This window comes from Pleurotus ostreatus (genome assembly GCF_014466165.1).
Source record: "Pleurotus ostreatus strain PC9 chromosome Unknown scaffold_9, whole genome shotgun sequence".
NCBI lineage: Eukaryota > Fungi > Basidiomycota > Agaricomycetes > Agaricales > Pleurotaceae > Pleurotus > Pleurotus ostreatus.
In genome coordinates, this window is record NW_023503164.1 from 1,556,351 (window position 1) to 1,573,054 (window position 16,704).

At 51.2% G+C, this 16,704-nt stretch overlaps 2 protein-coding genes across 2 annotated transcripts; both read right to left on the bottom strand.

Annotated features, from left to right (window-relative positions):
• Window positions 1-317: 317 nt before the first annotated feature.
• Window positions 318-5,022, bottom strand: POC1A_2 (POC1 centriolar protein A; the record flags this gene model as incomplete). Its single annotated transcript, XM_036781181.1, has 9 exons — window positions 318-2,162; window positions 2,212-3,695; window positions 3,751-3,903; window positions 3,954-4,262; window positions 4,335-4,469; window positions 4,535-4,656; window positions 4,705-4,870; window positions 4,929-4,942; window positions 5,009-5,022. 9 exons carry the CDS (start codon window positions 5,020-5,022, stop codon window positions 318-320), a joined length of 4,242 nt encoding a protein of 1,413 aa, XP_036627036.1.
• A 1,136-nt stretch (window positions 5,023-6,158) lies between these two features.
• PC9H_011699 (uncharacterized protein) lies at window positions 6,159-13,761 on the bottom strand (the record flags this gene model as incomplete). The annotated part of the gene is made up of 13 exons (XM_036781182.1): window positions 6,159-7,468; window positions 7,522-7,999; window positions 8,050-8,185; window positions 8,244-8,364; window positions 8,417-9,319; window positions 9,369-10,168; window positions 10,225-10,280; window positions 10,337-10,617; window positions 10,675-11,197; window positions 11,249-11,285; window positions 11,341-12,208; window positions 12,261-13,330; window positions 13,385-13,761. 13 exons carry the CDS (start codon window positions 13,759-13,761, stop codon window positions 6,159-6,161), a joined length of 6,960 nt encoding a protein of 2,319 aa, XP_036627037.1.
• Window positions 13,762-16,704: the final 2,943 nt, after the last annotated feature.

Here is a 16,704-nt window from a genome sequence, read left to right on the forward strand (position 1 = left end):
GTGATTCTAGATCAATGCACAGACTACTCTACCACTCGTATGAGTGTGCGTCCATTGGAATATTTATACGATCACGATTGCTGTCATTTGCTGAACGCGTATTGAGTAATGATATTGTGATTACGGTTACTAGTATGCAACATTGAACTGGTCCTCACAACAAAGATCAAACAAACGAGATCGTAAGGACTAACGTACTCGGGGTTCGGCGAATACATTGGATACGCAATTGAGAGGGATTGTTAGTGCAAAGACGGAAGAAACAGCACATAGTACACTATACTATAGTACACTCCATTCCGGGGGACAGGACTATATCACTGGGGTATGTTACTATGTACCAGTTTCTGGGGTATATGGACCACGAAAACTCTACCATTCCAGATCCCAAAGGTTATGAAGTTGGGTCGCACATCATTGCTCCGATGGCGGAGTTCTCGGGGAAGCCTCCAAAATTTCTGAGATTCATCGTTCTTGACGACACCGTCTATTTCGCCAGCGCCCTGGGGGTGGTAGAAGACGCACGAATGCAAGACACTCCAAGACGAGAGTGAGACGGCTAGACTCGAGTGTTTGATCACTGCCTCCCATTCTATTTCCAATTCTGATAGTTGTGCGTCTGGCAGCGAATCTATGAGAGTGACCGTGTCTCCGGACGATGTCACGAGCGTATCTGGTGCCTCGTTGGACTTCGCCCTGCTCTCCTTGAATTTCCGTTTTATTTCCTCGTCGTCTCCATCGTAATCATCAAGTAGCGCCACGAAGTTAGCAGACTTGTCGTATTGAACCATCTTCAGCTCGCGCCCCGTTATGGCACTCCAGAATTTGGTTTCGTCCGGTCTCGACGAGCGTACTATCAAACCACTAGGAGAGAACGCTACTGTGTGAGGGGGGCGATCGTGTCGAGAAAATCTGACAAGGTCGCCCGTCCTAGACTCCGAGACATCCCATGTTTGGATGTTGTCCTTAAACGCCCCTGAGACCAACCTGCTCCCGTCCTGAGAGAAGGTCATGGCAGACACGGCGTTGAAGTGACCTTGCAAGACGGGTCCTATCTCCTTGCCAGTACTCACATCCCAGATCTGGATCGTACCGTTGGTGGATGTCGAGGCCATACGTCCATCTGGAGAGAAAGCTATTGGTTGGAAGCCGCTAATTTCGGCGATGTTGATATTGGTAGAATTGATCCCGAATCCGGTGGTGCAATCCCATACTCTCACATTACCGTCTTCGGACGCCGAGTACAGCTTGTTGCCTTCCGGGCTGAAAGCGACAAGTATGACTTCGGCATTATGGCCTTCTAGGGGCGCAAAGAGCTTCTCCCCCGTTTCCGTTCGCCAGATATATAAATTCCCATCACCCGACCCAGCCGCAAACACCTTGCCATCCGGCGAGAACGCAATCGAGTTGAACATTCGGACAAGGTCCCTCCATTCAAGCCTGGAGCAGTCGTCCAATATATCGTACGCCTGTTTCCCGGCCTCGCGATCAATGACATAGAGTTCGCCGGAGTCATCGCCGAAGACCACCCATCTGCCATCGCCGGAGAATGCCGCCCGAGTGAAGCCGCCCTCAATCGTAGGTGTCTGAAGTTGCGATTCCGTAGTACCGGAAGCAGTAGGATCGTTGGGCTTGTTGGCCCACATAACCATTGTTAATTTGGATAGCTGGTCGCCGGTGCTGGCATCAAGAACATGGACGTAGCCTTGCCCGGTGGCAACCCAAATCTGGGCTCCATCGGGGGAGAATTGGGCGATGGAAGTGTACCCTAGCTCGACACTGGGCATTGCCTCCGTGCCAGTGGCCACGTCCCAACAGCGTACACAATTATTTTCGGTACCTTCTATGGGTGTGTCGTCGTCGAAACGAGCACCAGTGGACATGACCTTTGTCATATCAGGCGAAAATGACGCGCATATAACACTGGTGTCAAGTATTGGGAAGGCGCGCAACGAAGGAGACCACTTCTGTTCATAACCACCCATAACCGTCGGGAGCTCGTGATGATCGTGGAATAGTTGATAAATTGTGCTCTCCAAAGGAGCAAAGGGAAGCGCAACCTGCGTGACCATGGCAGGGTGCTCGGCAATGGTTTCGGCGAAAAATGTTGCAAATCGATATGCGTCATATGCTAGAACTCTCGTGTCGTCCACACCAACATCCTAACGGAAAATGAGGCCGTCGAATTATGAGGGATTCTAGTGAACGTACCCTTGCCCATTTATATAGTCGTTCAAGAGCGCTGGGCGTAGAACGTGACATCCCAAGGATGCTCATAGCTTCCAACCAATGCATGGTGTGCACCTTCATAAAGCCATAAACCGCTGCCGCTATCTCCATCCGTTCTACGTCGTCTACGACCGCGAGGACATGGTGGATCCAGTGTTCGCATGCGTACGTCACTGCTTCATCGTAGTCCCTCTCGTAGGCAAGCCCCAATGCGAAGTGACGAGGTGCTTCGAAGCTTTTTTCAATTTGACGGATGCATTTGGCGGCTGCCTGGTACTCGTGGTGGGGGATATTGATTAGCCACATGGAATCCCCACATCTATCCGACGTAGAGATGAACTCGCTGAAGGATGTATGGAGGATACGGACTGGGTCGCTATCGTTGTGTCGGATCACGCTGCTCAACCGCCCCAACACTTGTTGCACCGGAACCTCGAAGAGTTGTTCAATGGTGCTTGAGCGAAGGGGATTTTTAGCGACCAAGACGAAGCCAACGACAGCCTGGAAGTGATCCTTGAAATTGGAGGCCTCCCAATCCCAAGCACCTTGCAATGCCCTCTTGTAAAGGACGTCCAGCCCTGCGTGGAACCCGTCTCCTTGTAGCAAGTCTTCAAGCGCCGAGTCTGGGTCATAGGAGTCGATGTACTTGCATGCCGTCGATGCCCAGATGAACAATCCGCCCGCACCGGAAACAAAACTTCTGAGCATGTCGTCGCCTGGCCAAGTCTCGTCTAAGGAATTCGCCTCCGCGATCTCCCTGATCCGCGACTCCATGTACATACGAACGTCTTGGTCGTCAGGCGAAACTTCAAGCTCGTAGTGCTTGATATGCGGCTCGTTTTGAAAGGCACGATATATGTCTGGCTCGGATCTGCTGGTGATGATGACGCGAAATACTGGTGGTAATTGTGATGTCTCCTTCGCAAGCACGTTCAGGAGTTGCTTTCGAGTGGATTCGTTGCCGCATTCGTCTAAAGAGTCAATGACTATCACAACCGGTCCTTCGTCGGCGAGTGATTTTCCCCCAGGAGTATTTGATGCAGCACTCTGTAAAGGCAACCTGACCAGATCCCTAAACTGAGAGTCCAACTGCATTTGCGCGATACGTGGATTCAGTGTAATAGCTCCTTCTACTGCTGCCGATATCCTCCCATCGAACTTGCTGAGCTCATATGCAAGTGTGCGGACGAAAAGCAGAGGATTACTCCGTTCTGTTACGTCGCGGTCGAAAAAGACGAAAGCGCCAAGACGGCCTATCTCAGCGTACATGTTCGCCACGGTTGTGGCAAGTGTGCTTTTCCCGGCGCCGGCCAGGCCGGTGATCCAGAGAACCTTGGACTGAGATTCGGTAGGAGGCTCGATGATCCATTTTGTGATCATGCGATGGACTTCAAGTCGTGTGCGAGGATGACAAGTGGGTCGGTCAGACCAATCCATCACCACCGGATTTAATGTATCTTTGAGGGCTACGTTGACGTCAGGATGAAAATTATGGCAGGTATGAATGCGGTGTACACGTACCCAGCTCTTGTACATCGGGTATACAAGGGGATACGTGTATGGAGGCCAAGGAAGTTTGCACACCCAAGCCCATATCGAGGGAATCACCGAGGCTGGTAAATGCGTCTCGGAACTCATTGACCTTGGATTTTGTGAAGGGAGATGCATCTTGGCCTGCAAAAAGCGTTAGATCACGATAATGTATATAAGATAGTGCCATGTACTAGCGAAGCCCTTACCAATGTGCTCTCGAATGAATAGCGCGCATTCAATCGTCTGATGCAGAACCTGTTTGACGACTTCAACGAGGGTACTGTCTAATTCCTGGTGATTCTTGCACATGGCATCCAGAGGATCCGCGAACCCATAAAGCGAAGACATAGCTTCACAGAGTCTGCCCATCTCTTGATCAACATCTAGCAGACCTTCGACAATCTGCATGTGTGACAGTTGAAAGGTCAGCGCCATCAACAGAATTAGATGCAACCATGAAATACTAACCCCAGATACCAGCGATACAGCCTCCGATACAACTGCGATGTATGGATGCAGCTAGTGAATGTGTCAGGAAGTGAATGTGAGAGCTGCAGAATCGTTCGTGTTACACACCTGGGTTGACTCTGGGATCTCCGTCAACTTGTCTAATGCTTTCACAACCTCAGTCAGGGTCTGAGAGGGGCTCGGCCCAGGTCTCTCTACTTGAATGAACAAGGTTGCGCCGCAGGAAGGGAAGATAATTTCTGACAATGAACATCTATGTGGTCAGCATAGACATAAAGTAGATACTGCACTGAATGGTACACACCCAATCTGTTACTGGCCAGTACATCACTAACGGCCTTTTCCACAGTTCCATACGAAATAGGAGCCCCAAGGCCATCGTCGAATATCTCGAAGGCAAGGGGTGAGTCCCCCGAATCAAAAGACCTGCAATAAATTAGGCAAGACATGGTGGCACCCTCGCATTGAACTCACAATGGGAAAGTCTCGTCCCATGTCGGCGACGTTGTCCCTTTGACCACCTTCGTACGACATCCTTGAGAGTCCTCCGACCCTGCGAAGCCAATGTGGGATATCTTGACAAATGTATTAGGAAGACGACCGAGTTTGCTTTTGCATTCTAGCCCAGTGGCCTGGAGTACTGAAGAAGGAAACGAGGTTCACGCGATCAGTAGGACGACGATATTGCGATGTTGTACCTTTGATATTCAAACTGAACAGCGGCACAGGATGTCAGTTCGACGAGTGCAGGACTAGATGGTAGTGCACAGTGGCTCACTTTATCTTTGGCATCTGTCTTCCTTGTCGATCCTGGTAGGGTACTGTTCGAGCAAATGAGGCGAGAAGTTGTTTGGGGAGCTGTTTGTTGAAGACTTCAACGTTGTGGACCTTTGTAGGCGCAGCAAATAATGCAGCCGGCTATGCACTGCTATGCAGGGGTACGTTGAGGCTGCGCTGGCTTCGAAATCACTGACTCACCACACGTTGCAAAAGCAAGTTCAACAGGTGTCAAAGGTGTACAAGTACAGCACACGGTGTATCGGTGCTAATTTGCACGTAACTGACCCATTGGTAACATGCTTCTGGTCGAGTCAACAAAGTCCGAAGGCAAATAAGCACGAAGCTATCCCAAGAAAGATGAGGAGGAAGTGTGACTAGGGTCAACCGTCGGGTTCTACGAAGCATTTTAGTTTGGAGGCTTTGGAGGCCTTGCATTCGCTTTGAGTTCCTTCGTCGTTCAACTTCTACCCAAATCTCGCAGCCTGCATGCTTCGCAATACGAGGTCGTTGTGGCCCACGATGCAAACCTGGGACGGTAGATACTGCTCGAGGGCCGGGGGGTGAGAAGCAATAATGATGGCGGCGAGCGAGCTTGAATCCCACCGGAAATGTCGCCGAAGTCCGTTCTTTTCTGTTCCATCAAGAATGAGCGGGTGTGTTCATCGAAATGCACGTGATCGTGTCAGACGCGATCAGACGCGATGAGGGCCATCGGTTCGTCGATCGTTGGTACTTACTAAAACGGCGACAAGCATCGGCCCGCCGTATTGCGGTGCTAGGATTGCTAGTCTCAGTTAACACGCACCCACCGACTCGGAGGGATTGCTCCATGTCCGTCAAAGCTTGTTGCCGTTGTAGCATGGTCTACCTTTGCTGCAAGCACCTTTGCCTTGCGATTGTATGACTGGGGCTTGGGTCACACCTTTCGAGTGGGTTCAGATATGGTGGTCTTTTTTAGTTTGCTTTTGAGCTAATCAACTGTACGAGCAGGAGATGGTAGCGCATGAATGATCACATTGCAAATTACACGACAACTGTAGATAAGAAACAACCTGTAGGAATGACGTGAAACAACTCAAGTCTACGAAGGCGGAAGGGAAATTTGTGGTACAAAACAGCTTCCCCCAGAAGCCATTGCACGGCGAAGCTCACATACCAAGTTCAGCGCGACTAACATAGTGCGATCCACCAGCGCAACGCCAACCATCGCCACACGGTATCCATCTATAACCTGCAGAACAAACACCCATCGCGCGCAATTTCTGTTGAGCCTTCTGTTCTTCCTGCTTCCGCCGCCGCTCCTCCTCCCTCTTCGCCTGCAGTATTTTCTCCTGCCTAACCCTCTCCTCCCTAGCTCGCAGCGCCTTCAACCTCTCCTCTTCCAATTTCTTCTGCAGCTCCCGTTTCGCCGCGTCTTCTTGGGCGTTCCGCTCAGCCTGCTCCATCTCTTGTATCTGGCGCTTCAACTTCTCTTCCTTCCTCTTAGCCTCCGCACGGGCCTTCTCTGCTTTCTGGATCGCAGCCTTGGCCTCCTTTTCGACTCGCAATTGCTCCGCCTTGGCCCGCTCTACTTGCGCCCAAACCTCGTCTGAGACATCGGGATCGCGTTCGCTGGACGATACCCCTGGAGGGGGCGTCTCTGCCTTCTTCTGGGGACGTGGCGCCTTCGTCTTGGTATTTTGGACCGTCTTGACAGTGTGTCGCGGTGGTGGACCCGCATTCATCGTCTGCACGGGGAACGACGGGTGTTTATTGCTTCTAGAGTTCTTGTTGTCTTCCTGCTTCTGACGCTCGTCCAGCATTTGGCGGATGATCGAAACGGCCGTGTCGAGAGGCAATATCGTCTCCGCAGTAGACGCAGAGGCTGCAGAGGGATCCTGGTTCGCAAAGGTCCATTGTATCATCTTCTTCGCAAGCGTCTTGATATCCCTCGCATTGCCCCACGATGGCAGAATAGACAAGTCTTCGATCAGTTTCGTCAGGGAGTCGTAGCCATCTGAGGACGTGTCCTCGAGCTCCGCCAAGCGTACACTGTTCTTCGTCAAGTCGGCGGCAAGGAGCTTCAAAGCGTGCGCTGGTTTCACATCTTCAAAGATGATAGAGTCTGGGAAGCGACTGGCGAGCCCGGGGTTCACGCCTAGAAGGCGATCCATCTCCGTATCGTAGCCTGCAAGGATGACGACGATCTTGCCCATGTAGCGCTCTTGGGTCAGGATGCCGACGAGTTCGTCCATGGCCTCTTGGGCGAAGTGACCTTCGCCAAGTCGATAGGCTTCGTCGATGAATAGAACGCGTCCCAAAGCTTTCTCAAACAGCTTCTTCGTCTTGGGACCTGTTTGGCCTACGTACTCGCCTACTAGGTCGCTTGCGGAGCACTCAACGACTTCTGTTGATGATAGGAAGCCCATATCGTAGTAGACTTGTCCCATTTTCCGAGCTACGGTGGTCTTTCCAGTACCTTGACATACTCATGAATTTGGTGACCATTGTAGACCACTTCAGACAACTCACCGGGGGGACCTTTGAAGACAAACGAAGTCGGGATCAACGTTCGGGCATCCATGTTCTTCGCCTTCATGGTTTCAGCGATGCGCTGGTAGTCGCCCAGCCGAGTGATGACATTCTCGCAGCCAATGATGTCCTTGAAAAGTTCTTGGAGGTTGGTCGCTGCCCTGGAATTGCGGTCGTGGTCTGGGTCGAAATCTTGAGGCTCGAAGACAATGTCGACAGCGTTCTTTGAGGCCCGGGCCTGATATCGCGCTTTGGCTTGAGAGAGCAGGTTCTCGACTTCCCCACCGTTTCCAAAGTTGGGTCTGTTGCGAGCTCGGGCGAGCACCGCGATAGCGACCTTCTTCGCATCATCCGTGGCGGCAAGATCCTGTTGCTTGAGCTTCAGGTTCATGATCTCAAGCAGCTCAGGGTCGGTGAAGTCCTCAAACTTGAATGCATTCTCTATCGCAAAACGACGCGCCAGTCCAGGATTAACGTTCTCCAAGGCATAGGTGAGGTTTGGCTGCGATACGACTCCTTTTCACTTACTTGAAACATTTCCTCCATCTGTTCTTTGTACCCTAGCAACAGAACGCATCGATCTTCTCCGGGCACACTTTGGACTTCCGCGACGATCGTATCGATTACTGCAGTTTTGTAAGGATCAGCCGTTCCACCTTGCTTGCTGTAAAGCATGTAAGCCTACAATGAAAATCAGCTATGCAATCACTCCATGATTCCACAAGAAGTTTACCTCGTCTATAACCAAGACCTTCCCGACGGTGCTAGCTAAAATAGCTTTCGTGTTGGCTTCCGATTGACCTAGTACACTGCCAACAAAGTCTGCGGGATTCTTGACAACAACTAAGAGTGGAGTCAGAGGTATGCTAAAGACGAGCATAAACTCGATGCTTACCTTCGCCGTTTGATAGCACACCCATGTTGGCCAAAATTTCTCCGTAAAGTTTCGCTACCGTCGTTTTCCCAGTACCTGGGGACCCAATGAACACTCTGTTGAGCGACACTTCAACAGGCTTCTTCTCGTGAAGTTCCCTCTCGTAATTGGTCGCGATTAACGAGAACAAACTGTCGACGGATTGCTTGACCGAGTTGAGCCCAGTCAACTGTTTTAGCTTGGTATAAGCCGTACTTTCGCGAAGGACCGCAGCTGGGTCGGGGCCGATGATATCCACCCCCAGCAACTCGAAATCACTGTTTGGTTGTCCACTCCGTCTTGCCTTCTGAACGCGGGCAGCTTGCCGTTCCCTAATCCTGTCGAACATGTTCGCGAGGGCTCGTGCGTTGCCGAATCCTTCTTTGCCACGACCACAACCGAGACGACGGACAGCGATACGACAGAAAAGACCCTGTGTTCCATCTTCCACCTTCATCCGCCCTTCCCAGTGTTTCTTTATCATCTTTTCCAACATACCCAGCAGTTCGGCATCGGTGTAGTCCTCGAACAGCATGCTGTATGGAACACGGCTAGGCAAACCTGGGTTGTGCTCGAAGAACTTCTCCATCTCCTTGCGATATCCAGCGAAAAGGAACACGATTTTGCCGACACTATTCTCCATTTCGGCGAGCAGAAAGTCTAGGACTTGGCGACCTTGAAAGTTATGACCTGAGGTCAATTGATATGCTTCGTCGATAAATAGAGCACCGCCGCCGTCATTGATCAACCCCTCAAGTAACTTCTTTGCCTCCGGGACTCCATCGTTGGAGAGGCGCGCTCCTGTCGTCTCGATGAATTTGTTCCCCGGCAGTGCATCTACAGAAGTCAGGAACTTAGCGTAGATCCTGGCTACCGTGGTTTTACCTGGAGGTGACTTAGTATCAGGTCAGCACTGTAGGCTATCTCGACGTACCGGTTCCAGGGTTCCCTTGCAAGACAGCATGAAACCTTTCGTTCTTCAATGAGGTGTTCTGCCGACGAGCGATGTCGACCTTGTCTTTGATGCGTAGGAGTTGGCTTTTGACCTCTTCTAGTCCCGTCATCTCCATCAGCGTGTCAATTGCATCGTTTGCGGCACCCTCCAGCGACTTTTGCCTTTTCCATTCAGTCTCTGGTGCTGACTCTTGAGCCTTGCCAACTTCGTTAGGTGTGGAGGTAGCCTTGAGGGGAAGAGTTGGCGTCGGCGTCGGCGTCGGCATCATTGGCGCAGGTTTGTTTGTAGAGAGTGGCGGAAGTGCTGGGATTGTGATAGGAGGAGAGTGTGATCTTTTTGCCTCAGTTGGATCGTCATCGTCAGAAGTACTTTCCTGAATACTTCCCGCAGTGGCCATATGGATTGTCTCCGCGAGCTCCTTCTTCCTCTGGCGAATGGCATCCTCCCGCTCCTTTACAAGCTGGGCATCTCTCAGTTTCTGTCGTTCTCGCTCGATCTCAGCTTGGATTTCCGCCATTTTATTGACATGTGCAAGCTGCTCCGCTTCCTGCTTCTGCTTGAGGTCGAAATCTTGCTGCGCCTTTTGTTCTCGCCGCTTGACATCTTGCTCGCATTTCCGGCAGTTCGGGGGCGATCCTTGATGGCATTTATATTGAGTAGTGTGCTTGCCATTAGGACATTGTGTCATCATGATTTGTAGGCATTCCATTTTGGAATGATCGACGAGTTGATGGCACTTCGAAGGACAGGTATGGAGCCCACAGCTGAGCTTACTACCACTGAAGGGAGACATATCAATTGCGACACAAGGGTTGATAAGACTATGTATACGCACCATGGTTCTGCACAACCACCATCTGGGCATAACATGTCGAAATCCTCGGCGTTGACCTGCAAGACGGACGGTAAACATCTCAGTGACAAGGGACGTAACTGAGGGATCTTACGAGGGTTGCGATTCGGCTCGGATGCCGTTCACACTTGACTGGCAGTCCTTCATACAGATGCCCACCACTTCTGAGAAGGTCGATCAGTTTGCTCCAGAGTTCTCCGCCCTTCTTTGAGTGTGTATATGTTGTCGCATTCCCCACCATAATGAGCCCGTTACGAGCCCGGGATAATAACACATTCAACCGCTCGGGAGAGAACATGAACCCGATATCATTGTTGGGGTTAGATCGTGTCAACGAAATGATGACGATATCACTTTCTTCGCCCTGGTAGTTATCTTATAGGACTGTCAATCTAACTCCTTTTGACATCGGTTGAACTGAATGCTACTCACCGATTGTGGCTAACCTTATGGGCTTCTTCGTGAGCTTCGCAGATGCTTGAGTGACCAGGCCTGCTCGCACAAGGTCAAACGAGTCAAGATCGTTGAGAATCGGATCCGTGTCCCTTTTGAGCTCGTTGAAAAGGTTGTTGAGTTGCCCTAAGTACGGAGTCAAAACCACCATGGAGTCAGTGCCGTAGCCTTGTTGGGCGAGATATCGTATGATCTTAATAACGATAGCCACTTCGTAGCTGTTCTGTTTCGAGGACGTCGCGAAACGGTCCACAATTTCTGAATTGTTGTCCTCTGGATGACTGTGGTCGATGAATATGACATTGTCGCGCAGGCCACGAGTGTCTGGTCGACCTTGAGTGCTTGGTGCATCGACCAACCCCGGGTATGTCAGTTCACGTACAAGCCTTGATATCTCGGGTCTCATTCGATGTTGCGCGTTGAGAGTTTCGTGAGGATATCCCTTAATGACCAACCTTTCGAATAATGACACGTTCAGATCGTACCCCTCGCCTTTTTCGACCTGAAGGACTTGCTGAGGAATAGGACGATGGGAGATATGAGGGATACTCACAGTTAACGTATAGTTGTTGACCTTTGGGCGGAGCTGCCTATTAGGCTTGTTAGTGCCAACCAACGGAAGACACCGAACTGAAAAAAGCATACTTGTGATCACCGATCAGAATCAATTGCTCCTTTCTCCCGCCCAATGCGGTCAAGACATGACTTTCAAGGATTTCTCCCGCTTCCTCCACCAACAAGACTTCTGGAGCAGCTGATTGCAACACTTGTGTATATTTTGCGGCGGCTGTGGTTGTGCAGCCCACAATCCGTTTGCTTTTCAGAATTGCGATGTCCTTCTGCGCGAATATAGCTTCTAGTTGGTCTTGCGTGTCGTTGTACAACTTCGCGTACCGTACGACCTCTGAAACCCTCTCCTGTACAATGGCGGCTTGCCACTGGGATAGCCGTTGATGGCGAGCTACGTTCGGTGTTGTCCAAATAGCCTCGGAGGATTTGATATGGCTATGGCCCTTCAAGACCCCGGCGTCTTGCCCTCGCATCCATTGTTCTATAAGGTACGTAGGGAGAAGCTTGCGTCCTTTCTTTCCGACAAGCACTTCGCCGTTAGTTGACTGGGGCACGCTGAAAGCTTCAAAGAAATCGGGCTCTTCGAATTCAAGATAGGCGAGGATATCGCCCGGACGGATTTTGGCTACCTTGTACTCATCGAAAGCGCGCTGCAGATCGGTGGCTGTATTTTGGAGTTGCTGTTTCAGCTCGCCTATGGACGTGTAGGCAGTCCTCCCAAATCTGTGGTCGAGAGTTTGCTTTCGTAGGAGTGCTTTTTCGGTCCGGGAGGTGAACTTGCCGCCTAAACGAACCATACTCTCGATGGGTATGCCAATGTCAAGTAGATCCTCCAAGAATTGATCCAAGGCGTGATTGGTATAGCAAACGACGAGTATGCTTTGAGAGGTATGGTCGTGAATAACCTTCGCTAACAGAGCGCCAATAAAACTCTTCCCGGTTCCTTTAGGTCACAGTGTCAGTTACTTCCCCGGGTCGGGTGAAGGATTTCATACCGGGAGGGCCTTGTATCAATGTTAAGCGCTGCGATAATCCAGCCAAGAGGGATTGAGACTGCGACTTGTCCAACTTGATCGACTTGGGTGTGTGCAGTATATTCTGTAGATCACTTCGCGGGCTCGCCTGGATTGCACTGACGATAGACCTTGCCATGCTTTGCAGCGAAATCGGGGTGTATCCGTCGTGCCAAAATAGAATCTCTTTCTCAAGCGGCACAACCTTCATCGACTGAATAGCCTTCAGAACAGGTTCGTAGGCGAAGATGGCAGTATTGATCTGCATGATTGATAGTACGTTGCTGCTTTGTAACTTCGTTAAAAGGTTCTCTATCGTGGTCTTCGAGCCGTGAGGAAGAAGCAGTAGAACGGGAGGACTTCCCGAGAGGAGACCCTCGTCGCGTTGAATCGATGCGAAACCGATGATATGCCCGTCGCCAAATAGGCAGGTCAGACTCTGGTGAGCCAGGAACTTCGATTGATGCTTCAGATAGTCGACGCGTTGTTTCGCATTTAGTTGGCGGAATTGGGGAAATTCGTCACTTAGGCGTAGCAGGATGCCCCATCTATCACGGTTGACGTCGGGTGTGCAATGAACATCGATGAGTTGCAATCCCTCAGCTGAAAATCCCCGCCGCTTTCCTTTCTTCGGTTCTCGCGCAATCTGTATCTCCTCCCGTATTTCACCCAACATGTCTTCGCGCAACAAGCGAAATTGGTTATCGAGGTAAGTCGCTGCGCGCGACTCTAGTGTCTCTGGATCGTCTATATCGACGCGGCGGCGTAAGAATGGGAACTCGCTTGACAAAACTTCGTCACCGGTGGGTAGGATTGAGATTTCGCGGTAATCCTCGAAATCGTTGTCGTGCCGACCCCCAGGACGGTAGTCGCCCTTCACGTCTGCTGTCGCTACCGAATTCTTCAGCTTCTGACCGTAGGTCCGAAGTTCGAGGTCAGGCGAATTTAGGAGGGTATCAATGATTTGCTGGTCTTCGGCGAGACCGCGATAGCCTGCACCGTCGTTGTCGGAGAGCAAGATGAGTTGAAGTAATACCCATGCGAAGCATTTCCTTCACATTACGTGAGTATTCGTATCATTCTGGATTCCGAATCGCCGAACTCACTGGGCCTCGCCACCAAGTCTCTGCGCTTTGAATGCCTCGCAAAAGGGCGTCCAGAAGATGGGTGGCTCAATGATCGCGTGCAGATATTGGAAGACGAATTTCCCGGAATCGATATTCACGACATCTGGGCCTTGTAGATACGTGAGGACCTTCACCGCGCCCGAGTTGAAGAAGTTTTCGGAGAGGTCGAATCGCATTACGCTCTGGATAACTTGCAAGCCTTGCTTGCTATTCCGAACCTGGTTCAGGCAGGCGATCACGTCTGCTTGCGAACAGAACGCTTCGATGAAGAGGTCTTTCTGCGAGGGTGCCAGCGGTTTCTGGCCCGCCAGTGTGGTATTGAGGAATTTCCGGAGCTTGATTTCGCGTTCAGTCATTCTGGGGAACAACGTAGGGGTATCCAAAGGATGCAGATTCAAGCGGCAGAACGAGACGATACATAACTGCTTTGCACCGCAGTAGAGCTTGTCCCTTTCCCACTTCCATCAAAGAACGTTTTGGGGTTCGACATGGTTCGGCGCGCCTCCTTTGTCTATCTATGGAATGATGTTAGACGAAATCAAAGATAAGGCAGAAAGTCGAGGACCACCCTTCCGGCATCGATTAACTTAAGCGCCTAGCGCAGCAACACCACGAAGCTTCCACCCAGCATGCTTACCCGGAAATGGTGCCCAATGTCACGATGCGTCGCAAGTGTGAAGGACAGTGAATGGGCGCAGCACAACCCGTGTTAAGTGACAACGACAGAAGTACTACGCAAAGGCCTGGTGTAGTGAAGTTTGACATAGAAGCCGTCTCCGGCGTCAGTAATAGCCAAAGAAGGTTCCAACTTGATTGGCCTGAGATCTAGTTAACAGTGAACGTTATCTACGGCTCGTATACGCGCCATAGGAGAGATCCACGCGGCACTACCTGCCGGCATACAATGCCACGCTTTACAGTAACCAGATAGTTGCGCAATTTCCCTAGCCATCGCCCGTAGAACGCGCGCCAATCACGAAGAGAGGTGATCCTTCAAACCGTAAACCAGCTGCGAGTCTATCAGGCCGTAGTGCGAGCCACATGGGGGGCTAGAAGAATGCTAGAAATAAGAAAATAAGTTCATTAGTAGAAGCGCAAGGCAATGGCGTAAGGAAATACCTTCTGCAAGAGTGAAGGGGAAGAGAATATGTCGCCATCCGCAGTCGGCAGGTGGCGGCAGAAGTAAACCGCGTCGGTCACATGGTCTCGCTTAAAAGAGATTGTGATCACTCAGGGGGTTACAGTTGTTCCCTAGCTATTCCCGCAACTCAAAGATAGAGGAACTTCATATATCATACCCCATGCTTGCTAATTTGCATCCACAACTCCATTTACCTCGCTTTCCAATTTCGCAAATAGCAACATCAACGTCGTCGATAACTCGGCTTTGGGACTTGCTCAAACAAGGTTGAAACCGACGCACTCCACTGCCATGGCATATGATCACATACCACATATTTCAACTTTGTAAGTTGCTGCGTGTAACAGGATTGAAACGCAGCGGGATCGGAATGCAGTATTAATAAGTGGCTCGATGTGCCGAAACCGGACTCATCGTTCCAGGACTCCCGTTGTGCTGAACGCCGGGCGGTCTGTGAACGACGAGAGTACCTAGTACCTATTTCGCAAGAACAATGCGTCGCACAGCCGCTCCGCATCAGGCGGCGAGGTTCCTGCAGACATCGGATGCACGGATGCGAGGGAATGACAAGGAGACGCGTCGGTGATGTACCTCCGTAACTCTCTCGCCCTCCCCGTATCAAACTGCGGGCTAAATAAAACATACAACTTAAACAGTAGGATAATTAGTGAGTGATCTGAGTTATTAAGTTACAATCAACCTAAAGTGATGGGGGTTGAGCTGTGCGTGGCGAGAACTGCGTCGGGGGTGACCTAGACGTGAACTTCGACGACCATTGGTTAACGCGAGACTCACTATATATTTGGACGGTCGTCGGCCAGCCTCTATCAATTATCTTTATCTGATTGGGGATTTCTTTGCCGAGCACTCAGCGACGGCTCAGCACAACTCCAGCGACATGTCGTCTATCATAGCACGTACCCGCCGAGCCGAATTTCCAAGGAGATCCTGATTCTCCAGCTCGAGTTTCAACGACTTGATGGGAAGGCGGACGAGCGTGGGCACGATGAGGTGCATGGCGACCATCGAGTGCGCCTCGCACATCGCAACATGCGCAACATGATCGCCAGAGTCCGAAGCCCAGAGTGCCAAAGCGCCAGGCTCTAGAACGTGTTGTCGGTTCGGATTATCGAGTGCCATCAGCTCTAGGATGTCGACGGCGGCTCAACGATTTCCCTTGTGCGGGCTAGAGACGGGATACGCGTCCATGTTACGAGTTCCGTGGGAGGCGCGATCAGTGGTATTTTGGGCCTTTCCATTCTTTCCTCCTGGAGTCAACTGGGAGCCGTAGCAGCGATGAATTTGCGACAGACTCTCGGCTAGCCATGATCCCGAAACAAAGCAAGAGCTTTCAATTCAAGGACGTCGGTATATCAGGCATGTGCCGCTAAGTGCAGTACTTGAGACGCAGCGTAGGTAACTTGCAGGTAACTGAGAGCAGAGTCATTCTGTCAAAGGTTAAGCACCACCCCTGTCATAAAGGAGACTCCTAAGCGCTTCTGCACGACAAGTCTCCAACGGAGACAACGGTCTACAGAACAACTACGCATCAGGTATAAGCAACAACACACGCCAAGGTTACCCGCGAGCTGACGACGCAGTGTCCCCCAAATCCTCCAACTCCTCAATTATTACGTGCATACGTGGCCTCTGTTATCAGGTGCAGTCTATACTCTTTGCCCAGCGAGTACCCTCGAGGAGCCTGGGGGTTGAATTCGAGGCCTGAGGCCTGAGATTGAGGTTTGAGAGTCGTTGATCAGGAGTCTCGAGGGGCTCGTAGCATCGCATTCGCCCGCCGCACCCGAACTTCATACGCGGCCCTGACTATATTATAATCACTCGCAAGTCGGGAGATTGCCTAGCTTGGTCGCGCTCGAACGGTTGATTTGCGGTTTACCCCATCGATCACCACGATCCGCTATGATTTCGGTACAGTTTGGGACAATTGCAGGGTGCCGCACGCCGCACGGTGTTCTCCATGAAGACGCGGACGGAGGGACGGAGTGTTACTTGAGCTTGATTCCGTATGCCCGTGCCGCTGGACATCGGATGCGCGCTCCGTTGTTCCGTAGTAAGTAAGACACGGCGTCGAAAAAGATCACGCCTATGTACTTGTGGATAGTCAGCGATAAGTTAGGAAAGGGTTCGCGCGACAGCG